The sequence below is a fragment of the Seriola dumerili genome, unplaced genomic scaffold, assembly GCF_002260705.1.
Source record: "Seriola dumerili isolate Sdu_G_001 unplaced genomic scaffold, Sdu_1.0 BDQW01000367.1, whole genome shotgun sequence".
NCBI classification, from domain to species: Eukaryota; Metazoa; Chordata; class Actinopteri; order Carangiformes; family Carangidae; genus Seriola; species Seriola dumerili.
In genome coordinates this window covers 299,450-316,546 of record NW_019174622.1, presented here as the reverse complement: position 1 = coordinate 316,546, position 17,097 = coordinate 299,450, and the positions used below count along the sequence as shown (strand labels likewise).

Below are 17,097 nucleotides of genomic sequence, written 5' to 3'. Positions count from 1 at the left end.
CGTTGGTCTGTGGCCCACCGCTTACTGTAAATCCAGACTGAAATACCTTCACAACTATTGGATGGATTGCCATGAAATTGGTGACATCTATGTACAAATTCCCATACTCAATAATAATAATAATGATAACATAACATAAACATTGTATACTAACGTTGACAGAGCATTTTGTGCATTTCATGTATAAGGAATTAAGGTATTTTATCATTTTACTACCAGGAAATGATAGATTTCTATCATGTTTAAAGTCCCTCTTCCCTCGAAAAATGTGTTTGCTTACTGTGCTTTAATGTCTGACCTTCACTATCCAGAATGATGTATGCGTAGAAATGTGATACCAGGAGGCTGTTTTCACATCAGTCTGCTGAAGAGGAAATGTTGCTCTGTGCTCACCTTAAATCTGAGTTTAAAACGTGTGTAAATGGCTGATTTGTGATATCACAACTCATTGACACAAATTATTATTCAAATCTGAATATTTTTATATGTCTTTAAACGTGCAGATGGAGGGGAAAATTGTGTTCAACAACACCACATTGAAAATCAAGTGACTGTTGAAAGTCTCATTTGTGAACATACATCTCATTTAACACAGTCAAAATTTGTATATAGAGTGCAATTCAGACAAAGTCAATTTAAAATTCTGGATTTCTAAAGAAATACTCTCTTGGGACTGATTACTTTGGATGCAAAAAAAGAGAATTTTTTTATATGTATGCGAGGATGATGGGGCTTATTTATGATATTGATTGTCTGTACACAACTACAAATACATGGAGTTCCTTGTGAGTCAAACAAAAGAGCCTGTATTATAACAAGGAATTATATAACTCTATTTCAATAAAAAAAAAAACACTTCATATTCATCTTTGCAAACACACACACAGATAGGACACTCCCCTCCCCCAACATGCACACACACACACACACACACACACGCACACACACACGCACACACACGTGTACACACATGCACACACTCCCTCTGGCTCCCATGCACACCATATGGGCTGATCACACAGCTCAGGGTATTAACAGTAATTTGCCTGCATGGGAGCAGAGTTTTTTTCAGTGTTCTTAACCAAGCGCTCCCAATGTTGACACTTCCATAGCTAATGATCATACCATAAAACCATGATGGACTCCTGTGGGCTAAAGTCCATGTGCAGCCTCTGACTTCACAGGACTTTAGCCCAATGATCACCTCATTTGAAGAAATCACAGCTTTGTCTTTTTTAGACGTTATGTAATAAAAATAATAGGTTTTTGTTTTTTTAAATTGAGACATCAGAGAATAATCACTAATACCAACTGTAGATTGGCAGTGGTTTATTTAATGGACAAAAATTCTAGCACTGAAATCAAGTTTTTTTTTATCAGCATGTTTAGCCCAAAGTCTCAAATGTACAAACGGAAACTTTATTGCAACTTCACTTATCCCCTACCAATGGTTTATATCTGCTGTCACAAAGTATATTACACCCCAGCCTCTAAAAAATTTATTATTACAAGTTATATTTTTCCAGTCCCCTAATAAATTCACACTGCATGTTGACAATTAACTCACCATCCAATACTAGAGGTAGGCCCAACCTAAAAAAACAGGTTTAATATGATGAAGGAACCACAACTATGTGTAATGTGACTCGGGTCAGGGCTATGGAGCATTTTAGCCTCCTTTATCTCTTTATTTTGGTTTTCCAGCCCAAGATTCATGGTTCAGTCTTATACCTATCTCTTCAACCAAGTTTCTAGCAGAAACTCACAGATGTTTTCAGCAACTAAGCGGAATTTTAGGCAGGTACAGTCAGTAACCTACCTGAGAAGAATATTGAGCATCTAGCAACCCAGGTAAAACTTGGCTAGAGTTAGTGAAGACTAACACAGGCGGCCAGAGACATGATACCAAGTGAATGCTAATTGTACAAGTGACAAAATTAAGAAACAGCACTGTTGCTGCATTCATGCAATGTCGGCAGAATGGGAGGAACAGAGAAAACACCCCTTATTACACAGGATTTCAAGGTGGTTAGCCACAGTGCTAATCTTGTAGTCAGATAATTAGCCTAAATTAGCTACTTTTGTTGTGCTATGTGCTTGTAGCAGTTCGTTACAGACTGGAACCACATACAGTAGCTCCCATAAAATTAGCTTAAAAAATTAGCGGTGGTGCATTTGCCGCCATTGTGCCAGCAGTTTGTTACGTATGTAGTATGTACTATGTACTTCTTTTCACCGTCGGTGTCATCCTGATATCTCCGAGTCAGAGGCTAGCACGAATAGCATGAGTAGTTTTTCCGGTTGCCAGTGGAGCGGTTGCCAGGAAACCAATGGAGAGTCTGTGAAGTAGGTGGTTGTACTCAATAAATTTTCTAGCACTTAACCCCAGCAAATTTAAATTTTTATATTTACATTTTTTTAAGGATTTAACAAACCAAATATAACATGTTAACTACTAAGCTTTAGAGGTAGACTACTGATCGACAGAATTTGTTTCCATCGGACAAACCAGGCTGTGTCCAGTCTTTGTGCTAAGTTAAGCTAACTGGCTAGGCTGCTAGCTGTAGCTTCATATAAAACGGACAGATGTGAGATTGGTATTGATCTTCTAATCTAACTCTGTCAGCAGGCAAATAAGCTTATTTTCCAAAATGTCAAACTACTTCTTTATAATAAGTTATTTAAATCATTTGATTACTTTTTTCTTTAGACCCAAAGACTTAGCACCTAAACCTCAAGCTTTCTAGCTTAGTTGCTTTCAAGACGCTCATATTTTGACATTTTGACTGACATGGCTTCTTCCCCTTGTTCTTCTTTTTACCTACAGATTGCTGCGGTAGCTGGCTAGCCAGGTAAGAAGACACAAAATGTAAAGGCGTATTCCTCATTTTCTGGCAAAGGCTAACTACCTTTCAATGCTACCATTTCCTGTGGCAAGCCAACTTGACCAGGACTGCTCTCCAATGACAAAATTGATCCAAACTCAAAAGTAAGTAAGTCGGCAAACCACTCAACCTCCCATATAGTAACTGTAATGGTCTCTGATAGTTTTTGCTCAGAAACTTATCACATTACAGTGAGGCTTTATAATGGCACGGGTCAATAGTCTGTTTGTCTGTGAGTTTTACACCACTTTAGAACTTGTCATTCGGCGTGTGTTATCAGGTGAGGAAATATCAATATCAGGTTGCACTTGAATGGAATAAAGTTAAAATTTGACTACTTAAAAGTTGCCCTAGTGACTTGGTTTTAGACACTCTTTATAAGTGTTACAAGTGTGTTGCCTTTTCTTTACCAACTTCGAATCACAGTCTGACCTCAGACCAGTTTGTCTAAAATTAGATGGAAAGTTTCTTCATAATCATATAATCTTGTTTCTTTGTCATGACATGCACGCACACATTATACTGCAACCTCATTACACTCATAAAATGAACAAACAACTCAGGTTTGCCAGGAAGTGGGCTAGTCTACTTATATAATAAACACATGGACTTTACTCAGAGATCTTGAGCTATTGCTATGTTATAAAGATGTTGTAGCACGTCACAAAACTCAAATAAGACAAAGAATGGAGACAGCTATTTATTAAATGTACAGAGTGATTTGAAAGCCTTTTCTCCATGGAAATATAGAACTTGGGTTCAAAAGCCCAGTTAATAATAACAAAACAATATCATCAATAGCTACCAAATTGTTCAGCCCAGAAAGTCATACCTTAATTTTCTTTTAAAGAAGGCCAAGAAAGTGCAGCTTATGTATTTCTGATGACAACTCTGGCTCATTATTGTTAAGTTCACTTAATAGAATTCCAAAGACCAAACATTACGAGAACTAGTTTTTAAAATCAAACACTCTGGGCAACTGCTTATAAATCCTGAGACAATTAGTTTCCAGTCTATTTAAAACTAAAAGTACTTTGTATACTTAATCTGACATTGATCAACTAAGGATTAAGTCCTGACCTAAAACCAAAAATTTAAAAGAACAAAGTAGTCAAATTGACATTTTATGTCTTCCTCTCGGCCCATTACATCATCATCTAGAATATATATTACTTTATTGGGCCTGTCAGACAATAGGAGCTTTTCATAGTCCAGTTAACAGGGTCAGAGGTGAATCTGTTAGATCTTAGGATGGTAAATGTTTAGCTTACAATCCTTAACCATGTAAATCCTTGTTTGGCAAGAACGGGTCTCAGATCTTCCCAGTGTACTTCAGTGCACCAAAGACACCACCACCTGAAAAAAGACAGATGTTTTTCAGTGTTCAGTGTCTTACACAGGAGTATGAAGAAGTTAAAGCATGGGCTGTTAAGTTATTCACCTCAGACAGAACTTTAGTTTTCCAAGCTAGAGCCCTTCCACCCTTGTTCACTAGTTTCCATTTGTACCAGTTGTGATGTGTGTTGCATTTTGAATTTGTAAGTTTGTGTAAGTTTCCTTGCATTGCTACCACCATGCTACATGCTATCAGATTGCATGCGTTTGCTTGAACCTTGACAGCAACTATCATTGTTCATATGGAAGCCTGTTACCACAAGGAAAAGAAAGAAACTGATCAAAATTAAGTCTGAGTTTTGATGTACTGTGTCAAAGTTTAACATTATATGATGTCAATTTTTTTTGACTGAGTATCTTTTAATCTTAGTACCTTCTTTTCTTTTCTTGGTGAGAACAGGCTTCAGGTGATTGTAAACATTTTAATATTTTGTACACCCTTGCTCTACAACTACTCCTGCTACAACCCCAGTTACTGTGCACCTCTTGACAGGTTGATTTGATTAGAGAAATTTTCATTGATTCAGATGCTCAAGAACAACAAGGAGAGCCAGTGCCCTGAAAACATTTCTTGTCCTACTGGTGCCCAATATCATCAATATCATCCTCACTGTATCCTTGTTAATGGATAACAGGATAATATGTTATTGAGGAAGCAGAAATTAGGTGTTACATAGTGTCTGTGCTTGTGTATTTTACTCACCAAGTGCAGCCACCCCAGCTAAAGAGCCAATGGTAATACCAGCTATAGCACCCGACGAAAGCCCCTGTGAACCTCCTCCCGTGTTGTCAGTGGTATCAGTTTGTGAAGTTGGGGTTGCGGTGTGCTGGCCAGTTGTGGCAGTGGAGGTTGAAGCACCAGTTGTGGCAGCGGTGGTTGAAGCACCAGTTGTGGCAGCGGTGGTTGAAGCACCAGGTGTGGCAGTGGAGGTTGAAGCACCAGGTGTGGCAGTGGTGGTTGAAGCACCAGGTGTGGCAGTGGTGGTTGAAGCACCAGGTGTGGCAGTGGTGGCAGTGGAGGTTGAAGCACCAGTTGTGGCAATGGTGTTGGCAGTGGTGGGTATAGCAGTTGTAGAAATGGTAGGTGAAGGTGTGGTAGTAGGGGAGACTGTTGTTGTTTGCGCTCTACACAAAGCTACTGTGTCAACAAAAGTAAAAAGACAGAAAAGGGTTGAAGAAGAATCATTAAAATGCTCCACATAAATATTTTCTTTGAACTTTTAAAATATTGAAATCTACATTCTACAAGGTGGCAGCTAAACACAGGTAGTGACTCTCATCTCAAGTTTTATTTTGTAAAAACCTTTCCCCTAATTTTAGGTACTGCTTCAGGTCATCCATAAAGTCTTTAAGTAAATCATAATCAACAGTGTCCATGGACATTTAGTGATCAAGTGAAAAGATGGTCTTAATTGTAGGTGTAAGAACTACATTCTGTGTATTAATAATGGGGCATGTCAACGATAATAAACCTAATCTTAACCTAACCTAATCTGCAACATTGGACAGCAAGTTGAAAAGTAATACATTTATTCTCATGATAAACAAAAGTAAGATGGTCTCCTGTGATAGTACAGACCTGCCATCAAACGTGCTGTGTATCATATAATTTTTTTTATTACATTCCTCCAGTTATTTATTATATTCCTCCACTATAAAATCCTGTGCTGACACCAGGAAATGGATTTTCTGGTGCCAAATGAAATTAATAATCATGCGCCATCAAATGAAAGGTTATCTAAGTATAACTGTTTGCGTGTGTAACAGGTAAAGTTGAGATTAGGGTTTGGTATTGCTTAAGCCAGTAGTCATGGGTAGGGTTTCAAATTGATGAACATTTCATACACAAACAGGAAGTTAATTCCTTATCATAACATTGGCTTTAAAACTGAGTTAAAGATTAAATGTTCCCTGTTCCATAAACCTCCACACATAAATTTCCCATTTCCTACTCTCAGTCTATTGCAGAGAGCATACTTTCACTTTAGGATCCACTGTTAGAAGCTCCCACTGAAAAAGGTACGATTTTCTATAAAGGCAGCAAGAAGGTAATGGTTAATGGTTTAGTAAAGCTTTGTTCATCAGTTATAAGCATTCACGTTTGGGTCAGGTTGTGAAAAATATCTATGACTGGTTTCTCGACCGTTTCACCACTTAGCTTCTACAAATATAAACCAAACCCTATTAAGACATACAATCCTTTATTAACAATATGGTAACCTGTGTTCTAAAAAAAAAAATTAGAAACCCATGAACATTTATTAACAGACTGCCAACATTTAAAACTGCATCCTTTCCAAACAGAAAACAGAAAGCCAACCTGGCAACAAATCTGTTCTTGATAATTAATAAACTGTTAATTAAGCCATTAGTTACAGCTTTGTTAAGGGAACCTTGGTAGAAAGTGGTACCAGGATTTTTTTTTTTTAAGTATAGTAAACATGGATATAATTGTTACCTGCACCAAGAAGGCAAAGAGTCAGTACAGTGAGATTCATTTTCATTGTCCCAGAGTTACGTGTCAGTGCCACAAAAACGGAATGAATCAGTGTTTGAAAGTTGCTCTTTAAGTCGTGAGCTGAGCTGAAAAACAAAAGCACAAACAAACAGACAGACAGAGTTAATTTCTGTGCAAGCGCACATGTAATATTTTTCTTGTTCTTTTCTGCCACATTCAACCTTATCTAACTTTCCTCAGTCACAAACAGGAAATGTATTCTTAGTCTGAACACCACATCCATTATACCCACTTCTGCGTCGCCACATGTGAAAACTTAGCAGCTTGTAAGATCCACCTAAATTCACTCTGTCCACCTTTTTCTAGTTGATGAGCAGAGGTTACAACCCCATTTTTGTCTGACCCAGATTTATCAAAAGAATTAATGCTATTTTGAAAATAAATGCAAATATATTGCTGTTCCTGAAAAATAAAAGAAACCACACACATAACTGATCTTACTTTTGGACCCCACTCTATGTGTGTAAATAATAAAAGATAAATATATGATAATTAAAATGAAGTATATAAAGTTCAAGCTAACTCTGAAAACTGATACACAAATACTTTGTATGCAAAGTTTTATGTAGAACCAGGTCCATCACTCACCTGAGAGGCTGTCAATGATGACTTTCTTCTTTTCCTGAAAGACAGATGGATATTCTGACACCTGCTTTTATTACACTGTTATCACACCTCATCATCTATAGCCCTCCCATCTGCACGTATGTGTCCTGTGACGCATTACCTCAGTTCAGTCAGGAAGACAATGCACGTATTGATTTAATACGTTTATTAATGCTTAAGACAAGGCTATATTTGGTTTTTATGGCTCAATTACTGCTGCGCATTCAGTAGACATTGGTTGGTACATTTCCTCTCTCTTTAGTGCAGAAACATAAGTGGAGATGAGAGTGTGGGAGGACAAACCACTAGTAGTAGCTTGATGTATCTTCGATAAGATGAGGTAGTTGAGGCAAACATTAAATCTCAAACTAGATCTTGTGAGAAAAATAAATAAATGACATGGCGGGTGGATGGTTGGGTCAGCCAAGCATGTAACTTTGACAAGGAAGAAAGATGTTCACATATTGTTTCCTGTATCAACAGTCATCTATGGTTTCTTTTAACAATGACGACAAACTTGCCCTAACCTTAACCAAGTCGTTTTGTGCCTAAACCAAATCAAACCCCAACCACAGACATCAGAAAACAGTCCACCACCAGGGTCGGCTGCCAAATCCAGACATGGATTTGCCAAAGTCTCCTTATAAATAAGAAAGTAACGCTGACAATAACTTGCTTAAATTTGTGACAGAATTGTACTTAGTATTCCACATGCAAGGTCTTAAGTTATAGAAAAACTTACTGAAATACTTACCTCAGTTTGCTCTGCTTGGTGAGCTGTCCAGCAGTTCGTAGCTGAAAACACACTGTTACCATGGCACAGCAGCATGTCATTTACATGGATACAGTGTGGAATACACATAGCTGCCAATTTTGCCCCAGGACCAACCTGCATCAACAATAACAAGAAAACAATCCCCTGCAGCCCAGAAAATATTGTCTCCATCGATGGGCAATGTAAAAGAAAAACTGTTGACTTGAATGTGTAAAGTGTATAAACTTGTTTTGAACCAGGGCTTTAAAACTCCAGGAGATTACTGGTCCCATACGAGAAATAGTCTCTACAGGCACAAAACCTTCATAAAATGGTGAATTGTCATTTTTCTTCTTGTAGCATGTCGGCAGATTGTTTGGCGAAATCTTCTTTCACTGACGGAATCGCCCCCAGTATATCGCCGTTTGAAGGCCCGCAGGCGTTATTTTTTTTCTTCATTAGGTCGTGCACATTTTGATCTTTAGCTGATGCAAACCTCAGTTTCTAACTTAAGTTAGCCTAAGTGTTTATTTTTTTGTACTTTGGTAAGTCTCGCTTTGATGGTACTTTGGATGTTTTCTTGCCTTGCCAACAAGATTACTTTCAAGAGTATTAAATTTCAGTGACTGCACATTTAAATTCAAATAGTATCTGCTACAGATGACTGGACGTGGTTTGCTCATTTTTCAAAACAAAGTTACAAAGTGCTGTACAAACAAAATAACAAAACAATGCAATAAAAGATGCAGAGAAGAGGTAAAATAATTTATTTATTGACTGGGTGAACAGTTCTAAGACTAACCTGTACTGTCTTTCTTTTAATAGATAACCAAATTATCTGTTATAAATACACAAGACAACAAATTACAGGCTTAGCTTATGGCATCTAAAATGGCTTTGGTGTCTGGCCTAATGTAGTTCAGGTACAGTCCAATTAATACGGGATTTTCTGATTTTGTGAATCTATTGGTTTTGGAATATTTTAATATCAGTGTGAATCGGTGATGACCTTGGACAACACCGGACATCCTGAGATCAGAAAAGATTGAAAGAGAGTCGTTGTTGCAGTTTGTGTACTCACCACACCTTCAAAACCTACAACAGTTGTGAGGTGACTCCCCTGAAAAGAGAAACTGAACTTCAAATTGGTAATAAAACTTTGCAGTAGCCCTGTGTGGTACTATCTTTCTTTACTTTTTTTTCAAAATAATATTTGATCTCTCTCTCTTCTTTCTCAGAGACTAGAAAGCAAACAGATACAAGACTGCACTACACACTGTTCTTCATTTCAGTCACAGCGGAGTGGCAGCTGAGTTGGTCACTGCTAGAACAAAAAGAACACTTACATCTTTGATGAACTAAGGTCATACCTTTACAATTTTAATCAGCCAAAGCTTTTAAGAAAGTCAGGCTGAGAAGTGATCTGGCATTAGGACACATTCAATCTATAAAAATGCAGTTGCCTCAAGCACTGCTTTACATTTTAGAAGGAAATGAAACCTATGCTCTTAAGATGGTCATAATGGCAATAAAGAAACACAACTAATGTTCAGGTAGTAAATTCCACCAACGTGGAAGTTGGCACTGGTCTAGTTAATTACAGCTTATCTGAGGTACTGGTCCTCATATAAAAACTGATATCTGTGAGTCATGAAGATATCTAGAGCTTCAAACTGATTCTGGTGAGAAACTTTAGACTATAATTATAGACTTAATCAATGAATAGACTTATGAATCAATGAATAACTTATAGAGCCTATTGCCTGCCATATGTTTTTTTTTTCTTTTAAAATAAGGGACGTGTGTTGGTCTGGCACTTTGTTCTGAAGTTCTTCTGTCCCTGAGTAGCAAAAGAAGATTATTACACCTTCAAAAGGTGTCCATCAAAATGAAGCTTTAATGAAGCTGTTTAGATAGTATGAATTTTTCTAAATAAATTTGAAATTAATGGAATCACCATAAAGTAACTGTTGCATTGCAAACCTGAGGCAGGTAATATTCCAGTTGATTTCTGCAGCTCTATAAGGCAATATATAATTAAGCCACTGTGTGATGTTGGCTTTGCACTTGATGAATTGTACATGCGCAATGCACAGAGAGTGGGAGAAGAGGGTCGACAGGGGCCCACAGCTCCATAGCTAGTTAATCTATCAGTGACATAGTAAGGCTTTAGACAGGTAATACATACAAGGGCAGAGGTGTAGACAGTAATGCTTCTTTTTTCATGTAGTGGAGAAAGCTAAAAACAACTTTACATCATGTTGATTCTGTCAAACTTAATGTTAATGCTTACTGTAGATCTTATGTGATTGACTTAGCTATGGCATATAAATTTCTTCATGAGCTGTATATCAGAGAATATAGTGACAAATGTTATCACAATAGTAAACAATTTATTTTCTGTCTATCAACTAATCAATTTAGCTGTACTTGTATATATGGTTAGGTCTAATCAGCAACATATTTTCAAAAGTCATATTTTTTAAAGTATAGTATAGCTGTTATATAAATGTTGTGTTGTATAAAGTACAACATTTTCCTCTAAAATGTAGTGGAGGAAGTATGAAGTGTTATAAAATGAAAATACTGAAGGTAAAAGTATCTCAAATATGTACTTAATTACAGTACTTACTTTCCTCCACCGTTATACAGAGACACTATGAAAAAAGCTATACCTGTAAAACTAATTATTGTTTTTTTTTTAATTGACTATTATATTTTTATATTCAGAATCTGGTTCGTCGTAATATAAAACATAATTTAGGATAACATGCACAAACAATTCGTTTTTAATTTGTCCACCTTTGGGTAAATTATGAGTAACGTTTGACTTTCAAAATAAAAGCATTAAATCGATATTTCTTATTTTCCCTGCTTTGCCGGGGCACCGGGTCAAGACTTTTATTCTGATAGTCAGTACAGGAAGTTCCGCGTGCTTTCTCGCCTTTAGCTCGACGGTTGTGCTGCTGCTGCTGAGCCTCAGCAGAGTGTATGTGTGTGCGTGCGTGTGTTTGGATGGTGGACTGTTCCCGGTGAAAAGCACCGAACCCTGGCCGCATGAAAATGCCTCAGCGCCGCGTGTAAACGGGAGAAAGTCGCGGAGGGGGGAGAGAGTCAGGTCTCCAGGCTGCTTTACAGGAAAATACAGGCAGGATGTTGCAAGTTTTAGCTTGTGGCGCCGTAGTTTTCCCCGGTCTGTTCTTCGCCTTCAGGAGGATCCTGCCGTGTGTGTTCAAACACTGGAGCGATGCCGACGTGGTGCTGGTCAGCGAGAGGTAAACTGGCTTAATTCATCACTTATATAACATTAACTTAACGAACTAACAGCTAATACTGAGCTCCTCTGTAGCATTGGAGCTAGTTTAGTGGCATTAAGCTAGTGACAGTAGCGCTCATTCTGTTAGCTTGTTAATTTATTGGTTTTTTAATGTATTACGGTGGCTATTATTGATTTTAAATGACCAGTGTTTTGATTTTCTCCAGTTGATAGCTTATTACTTTAATTTTCTTTTCATTTTCGCTGTGCTTTTGGTATAAAATAGGCACAGCTATCCCCAAATAACCTTTACAAGGTATAGTTGCAAATGTTCCAGCAAAACTATGGGTGCCTGTAAGATTATATGAATGCAATAGTGATGCCATTGAAGACTAAAAAAAAAAAAGATGCCATTGAAGACTAAAAAAAAAAAAACCCAAGCATGAGTGCACACCGAGTCCTGATAAACATGTTACAAGGAGTGCAGTTTTAATTTTGTCTGTGTCTGTATGTGAAATTTATTTTGTCATAAAATGTGACTGAATGCTCAAAAGTTCATGCATGTTTTCATGATTCACATCCTGTAAGTAGTCTGGGACTCAATCTGACATCTTGATAACCTTGCATCCACCAGGGGCCTCTTCACTGCTCCACATAGGAAGTGACATTTTTGTCAAGGGTGAACAAACTTGGGGCTTCATGCAGGTCTTATTATAAACTGGTCAACAAATGCAGAAGATCTGTGTCAATTAAATAACTAAAACTCAATTTATATGCAGTTTCGACAGTAACTTTATATCGCAATGGGTATTGAACTGCAAAGTAGTAATAATTAATTTACTGTGTGTGTGCGTGTGTGGGTCAGTGTGACTTGCTCACATGTGCACAGCTCAGTTCAATGCTCATTTGTACGCTGTCACTCTTGCTAATCCTCCTCTGAGCTCTGGTCCGAGCCGACTGCTGAGTTAGCTATGCACTGGAAAACACTGAACCCTACTCCTGAACAACGCTTTGACTAATTTACTAATGCTCATCTAATGGAAAATGTTGTTCTTACTGGCGTCTCTGCCTCAGGGGATGTCACACTGCTTGTTCTCCACCACTAAACCTGCCTCTAACATCTACTGTAACTACTCTGCCACATAGATCCCCAAGCTTGGACCATGCTAGTGTGCAGCTTCACAAGGTTTCATATTCATAAAACCAAAAAAAAAAGAAGAAGAAGCCAGTCTAATTGTTGAAATTTCCTGTATATTATCTCGTCATTGTATGATATTTTCTCACAAAAATCATCAATTAATATATATGTTTCATCTGGCCTCTATAAATAAATGGAACCAATGATTGTCTGATGATAATGATCAGTTTTGCATGCTCTTCTGCCTCCAGTTAAATAAATAATGATCGATAACATACAATGCATGTCAAACAGCCAATTTACCAACTGTACGTTAGCTGTGAGATGGATATCAACAGACACACTGACTGTGTCTGTGCATTTGTGTTAAGCTCAGCCTCTGACGGATCTCTAAACTCAACTGAGAGAACTGGAGTTCCTGCTATTTCCATCCAGTCTCTCTCACCTTTCCTCGTCTCTCCACACATTTATGTAGCAGATTCATAAAGCTCCAGGATAAACACAGATTATTCACTCAACTCACAGGGATGTGCTGCTACGTGCAAATTCACCTATAAAATTTGCTTTATTATCTGTCTGAATACACAGTTTGACCATGAGAAGTTCCCACCACAACTACAGTGTTTTCACTTGCTTTGTAATGTAATGAGTGAACTGTTCCAGCTGTGTAAAATTGGGGGAATATCCCTTTATTTGAGGCTGCTTCTGCTTATTTCATGCATAATGTGAAGGTAAACTCGTAGGTGTTATCTATGACTGATTAAACAGGATACATACTACACATTACTTTATCATTATATATACTGTACCTCAAGATGTCATTCCATTCAACTTTGCTCAATCAGCTTCCATTATCTCTACTCGTCAAATTCCCACTTCTTTCAAAACACAGTGTTCACACTTGGTGTTGGATTTATTGTGGTGAGGTACATCATTCTTCACAAAGGCTTCATAGTTTCAGTTTGCAGTTTGTCATCCACCAAGGTTGTGCTGATGTGCATTATCATGCTGGGCTTTATCAGTGAAGTGACGTTGACGTTTTTCGTCAGTATTACAGTTTGTACAGAACACATATCGATATACACACATAGATAAAACGGAGAAAGATAATCTATACACAAACAACTGCTTAGTGGCAGTAAAGGGTCTTTTCTCCTTATTTGTAATTGTTTTCTTTTATGTCACTAAAAGGTAAGATCAACCATGAGACTGTAATGCTCAAAACACACATGTTGAAGGGGTGAAAAATAGGGAAACAACTTAGCTATTCTCACCACTCAGGGGGGAAAAAAATACAAATTTTGACATAATGGTGATGCAGAAGGAAAGTACAAGGCTTTATCAACTGTCAAACTGCCACTAGTGGTTATTTGCATCACCAATTAATCTGACTGTTACTTATTTGTTTAATTGTTTCTGGTTTTATGTGCGACCAACAGTCCAAAGCCCAAAGATATTCAATTTACTACCAAATAGAATATTGAAAATCAGCAAGTTCTTTAAAATGAGAGGGGAAGAGGCAACGTTTAGCATTTGTACTTGAAAAATTACTTGAATGTTGATGTTGCTGATCATCTGGTGTCGTTACAGGACATCAGAAACTTGCATTATCCTAAGCTCTACTCTTGTCAGCCTCAAGTGCACTTTGCTGCTACCGTTGTGTTAGCGTGTTAACATACCTAGGGTTGGCAGCTAGCATGCTTTGCTGCTCTATCAATGTTTGTTAATACACACTGGTGATCTAGTTTTTGCAAATGAAGCACTTGTGATGGGCACTGTAAAACAGGTTAATGGAGAGCGCACCTAATGATAAACATCATGGCTGAACTGGTCATATTACTTGACTGGCATGTGATGTTTAGGAAGCAACGGATAGCGCTGAAACATCAGAATTTAACACCAAAGAGGGAAAAAAAAAACCAAAAAGGAAAAGGGGAAAAAAACTGATGTCTGTTTAACACTAATATAACATCAACTAAAATGATGTCGTATAGTACCAGGTACAACCTTAGCCTACTGACTTCAGAGGGGATTATAATGCTCAACATCACCAACACACTCTTAGTTTAAGAGGCTCATGGCTCACAGTTACTGTATGCCCTTTAAGTTTCATACAGCACGAGTGCTCTTAATGCCTTTCTCAAAGTGCTGCCTCCAAATACACAGTTTACTTATACAATGAGCCTTAAATGAGCATCAGCAAAGCAACTTAAGTTGATACAAATCTATATTGCTAAGAACACAGTGAAATAACTGATAAGTTGTACAAATATACGTGATCTGTAACCTAACATTTTGGCTAATTATGTTGCATTATACTGTGAGGACAGGGAGGAGGACGGTTCTTTTAATAGATTTAACTGTAGCTGCAATGATTAATCGGTGAGTTGACAAATAGTAAACTGTATTGACAATCGCATAATCGCTTTAAGCAAAAACCTTAAATATTTGCTCGCCCCGTCCTCTGCCCCATGTCCCCGTATTGTCGGCTGTTTGTCGTATGACGACTTTTCAACCAGTTATCGGTTAATCCATCGAGTTCGATTATAAATTGACAGAAAATTGTAAAAACCGCAGCTCATAGTTTCTAAAATCCCAAATTTCTTCTTTCGCCCGTTTTTAAATTTATAATGATCAAATTTATTAAGTCTTTCCATTTTTGAAAGCGGGAGCCAGCTGGCCATCTAAACAATAAATTGATGAGCAGAAGTGGTAGTAAGATAATTTTCTGTAAATTGTCTGATGGATTAACTGTTTTGCTCCTACCAGACTGGTTAAGGAACAATGCATCCATTTGTAGGGTTGTGATGGGGAGAGAGAGAGAGAGAGGTCCTTCTTGCCATGAATTGCACTTTACTCTGTTTGCCTTTTTTGCCTCTGCTGTCACTTTTTCTTTCGCTCTGCTGCAGCGCCAGTGGAACTACAGATTAAGTAGCCCATTTACTGGAGGAGCAAAAAAAAAAAAAAAAACACACCACTCCTGACTGTCAGACACTGTGTGTGACAGAACATGAAAGAGCAAGTAGTCCGTGTTTAAGGAAACAGTCAGAAGGAAGACTTGGTTGTAGTGAAAGGGAAGCTGAGGTTGTTCACCGGCCTGACGCAGCAGGAGAGAAAAGACAACATTGCCGAACAAGGCAGCAAGGCGTTCTTCCCTTTTTCCCCTCCGCACGCTCCTCACCCCGTCAACCTCAACCTTTCACCAGCAGAGAGAGAGGGGGTTACTGGCGGACACACAATGAATGGGCTGTGTAAAATCTGGGTCTTGTGACAGAGTATGTGACCATACAGCCCTAGCAGGCAGCGAGGCGTGGGGGTAAAATGTGTGTGTGTGTGTGTTTGGGGCAGGGGTAGAGTTTGTAGGGGAAGGAGGGAGGGAGAGAGAAAGAGAGAGAGAGAGAGAGGCCAGTTAGCATTTTCCAGCTCAGGCCTGTGGTTTTCTAGTTGCTGGTCACGTGGCCGCATGGTCCGTTGCCTTGCCGATGCCGGTGTCATGGCGGCATTCCCATGGATATTGGTGTGAGGTGACAGCAGGTTCAAGCAGGAAACCACACAAGTACACTCTTTGTTTCTCAAGCTTGCCATTTGCAGGGCACTATAACTCGCTAAAAAGAGAAAGAAAGCAGTCTTTATTGGCCTTGTAAAATTAGTCAGTATTTACAACAGGACTTGAAGTCTAAAGCTTTTCCTGCGCTAGAGGGATTCTCAGGTCCTCCTGGTTTCTAGTAACTGACGCCTGAGCCAGGACCCGAGTCAGGCTGGGTCCAGATGATATTCACTTTAATCAGATCTCTCTAGCGTCCAGTTGCACCGGCTCGGATCTTTGTAATACCTGAGTGGATAGATGGGGACTCGATAGCAGCTCCAATCACGTGGTGTGTCAGAATCACATGGGGAAAAATGTATTTTTTGGGGCAGACAGAGATTGTGAACTGTTCAGTGCAGGAAAAAATGCTGCTTTTTTTTTTTTGACCGAAGCTGGTTGTTAATTGATGGAGTATCATGCTGCGGCTGCCAGTTTTGTTGCTCTCAAGTTATGAGAGTCTGTTTCGGTCGACTGTGTTTTAGATCAGGTCTAAATATCCACAAGTTTGATCTCAGGTCGCTTTCTAATTGGGCTTCTGCTTTTAAAAGTTAATTTATGCATGTCATATTTTTTAATATCTTCTTGTTGTAGTTTTTATATATGCAAAGAAACAAAAAATATATAAACAAGGACAAAAAAACAAGACGGGTACCATAATTGCTGCCTCTTAAGAAATTTACGCATTGTCATATTAGCATAGATATTCCGCTGGTCCGTTTTGAAATAGGTTTAAAATTTTGGATCCATTCTGACCTCTAGCTTACACTGCACCCCTCCAATGAAAAATTAATGTGCTGACAAACAGCATACTGACAGTGTCGCTATTTTTAGATCCTTACAGTAGTCGTAGACGAACGATATGTAAGATCATATGGTTTTATGCCTCTGGAAGCATTAGTGAATTTCTGTCTGTCTCTGTTACATCACAAGACATCATGTGTGGAGGTTGAGAAACTAAA

The 17,097-nt window shown here is 38.3% G+C and overlaps 2 protein-coding genes across 2 annotated transcripts in view; one reads left to right on the top strand and one right to left on the bottom strand.

The window, feature by feature from the left end:
* Positions 1 to 3,584: 3,584 nt before the first annotated feature.
* On the bottom strand, positions 3,585 to 8,197 carry LOC111233096 (probable GPI-anchored adhesin-like protein PGA18). Its single transcript, XM_022760860.1, has 5 exons — positions 8,159 to 8,197; positions 7,387 to 7,420; positions 6,739 to 6,863; positions 4,984 to 5,418; positions 3,585 to 4,241 (listed from the first exon to the last, which is right to left on the bottom strand). The coding sequence occupies exons 3-5, from the start codon at positions 6,782 to 6,784 to the stop codon at positions 4,198 to 4,200; spliced, it is 525 nt and encodes a 174-aa protein (XP_022616581.1). The 5' UTR covers positions 6,785 to 6,863; positions 7,387 to 7,420; positions 8,159 to 8,197; the 3' UTR covers positions 3,585 to 4,197.
* A 3,111-nt stretch (positions 8,198 to 11,308) lies between these two features.
* The window catches only part of LOC111233076 (smoothelin-like protein 2), a 40,353-nt gene continuing 34,564 nt past the window's right edge, over positions 11,309 to 17,097 (top strand). The window contains exon 1 of the mRNA XM_022760822.1: positions 11,309 to 11,433. Within this exon, the coding sequence (XP_022616543.1) occupies positions 11,312 to 11,433 (122 nt within the window). The 5' untranslated portion in view covers positions 11,309 to 11,311. The remainder of the gene's footprint in view (positions 11,434 to 17,097) is intronic.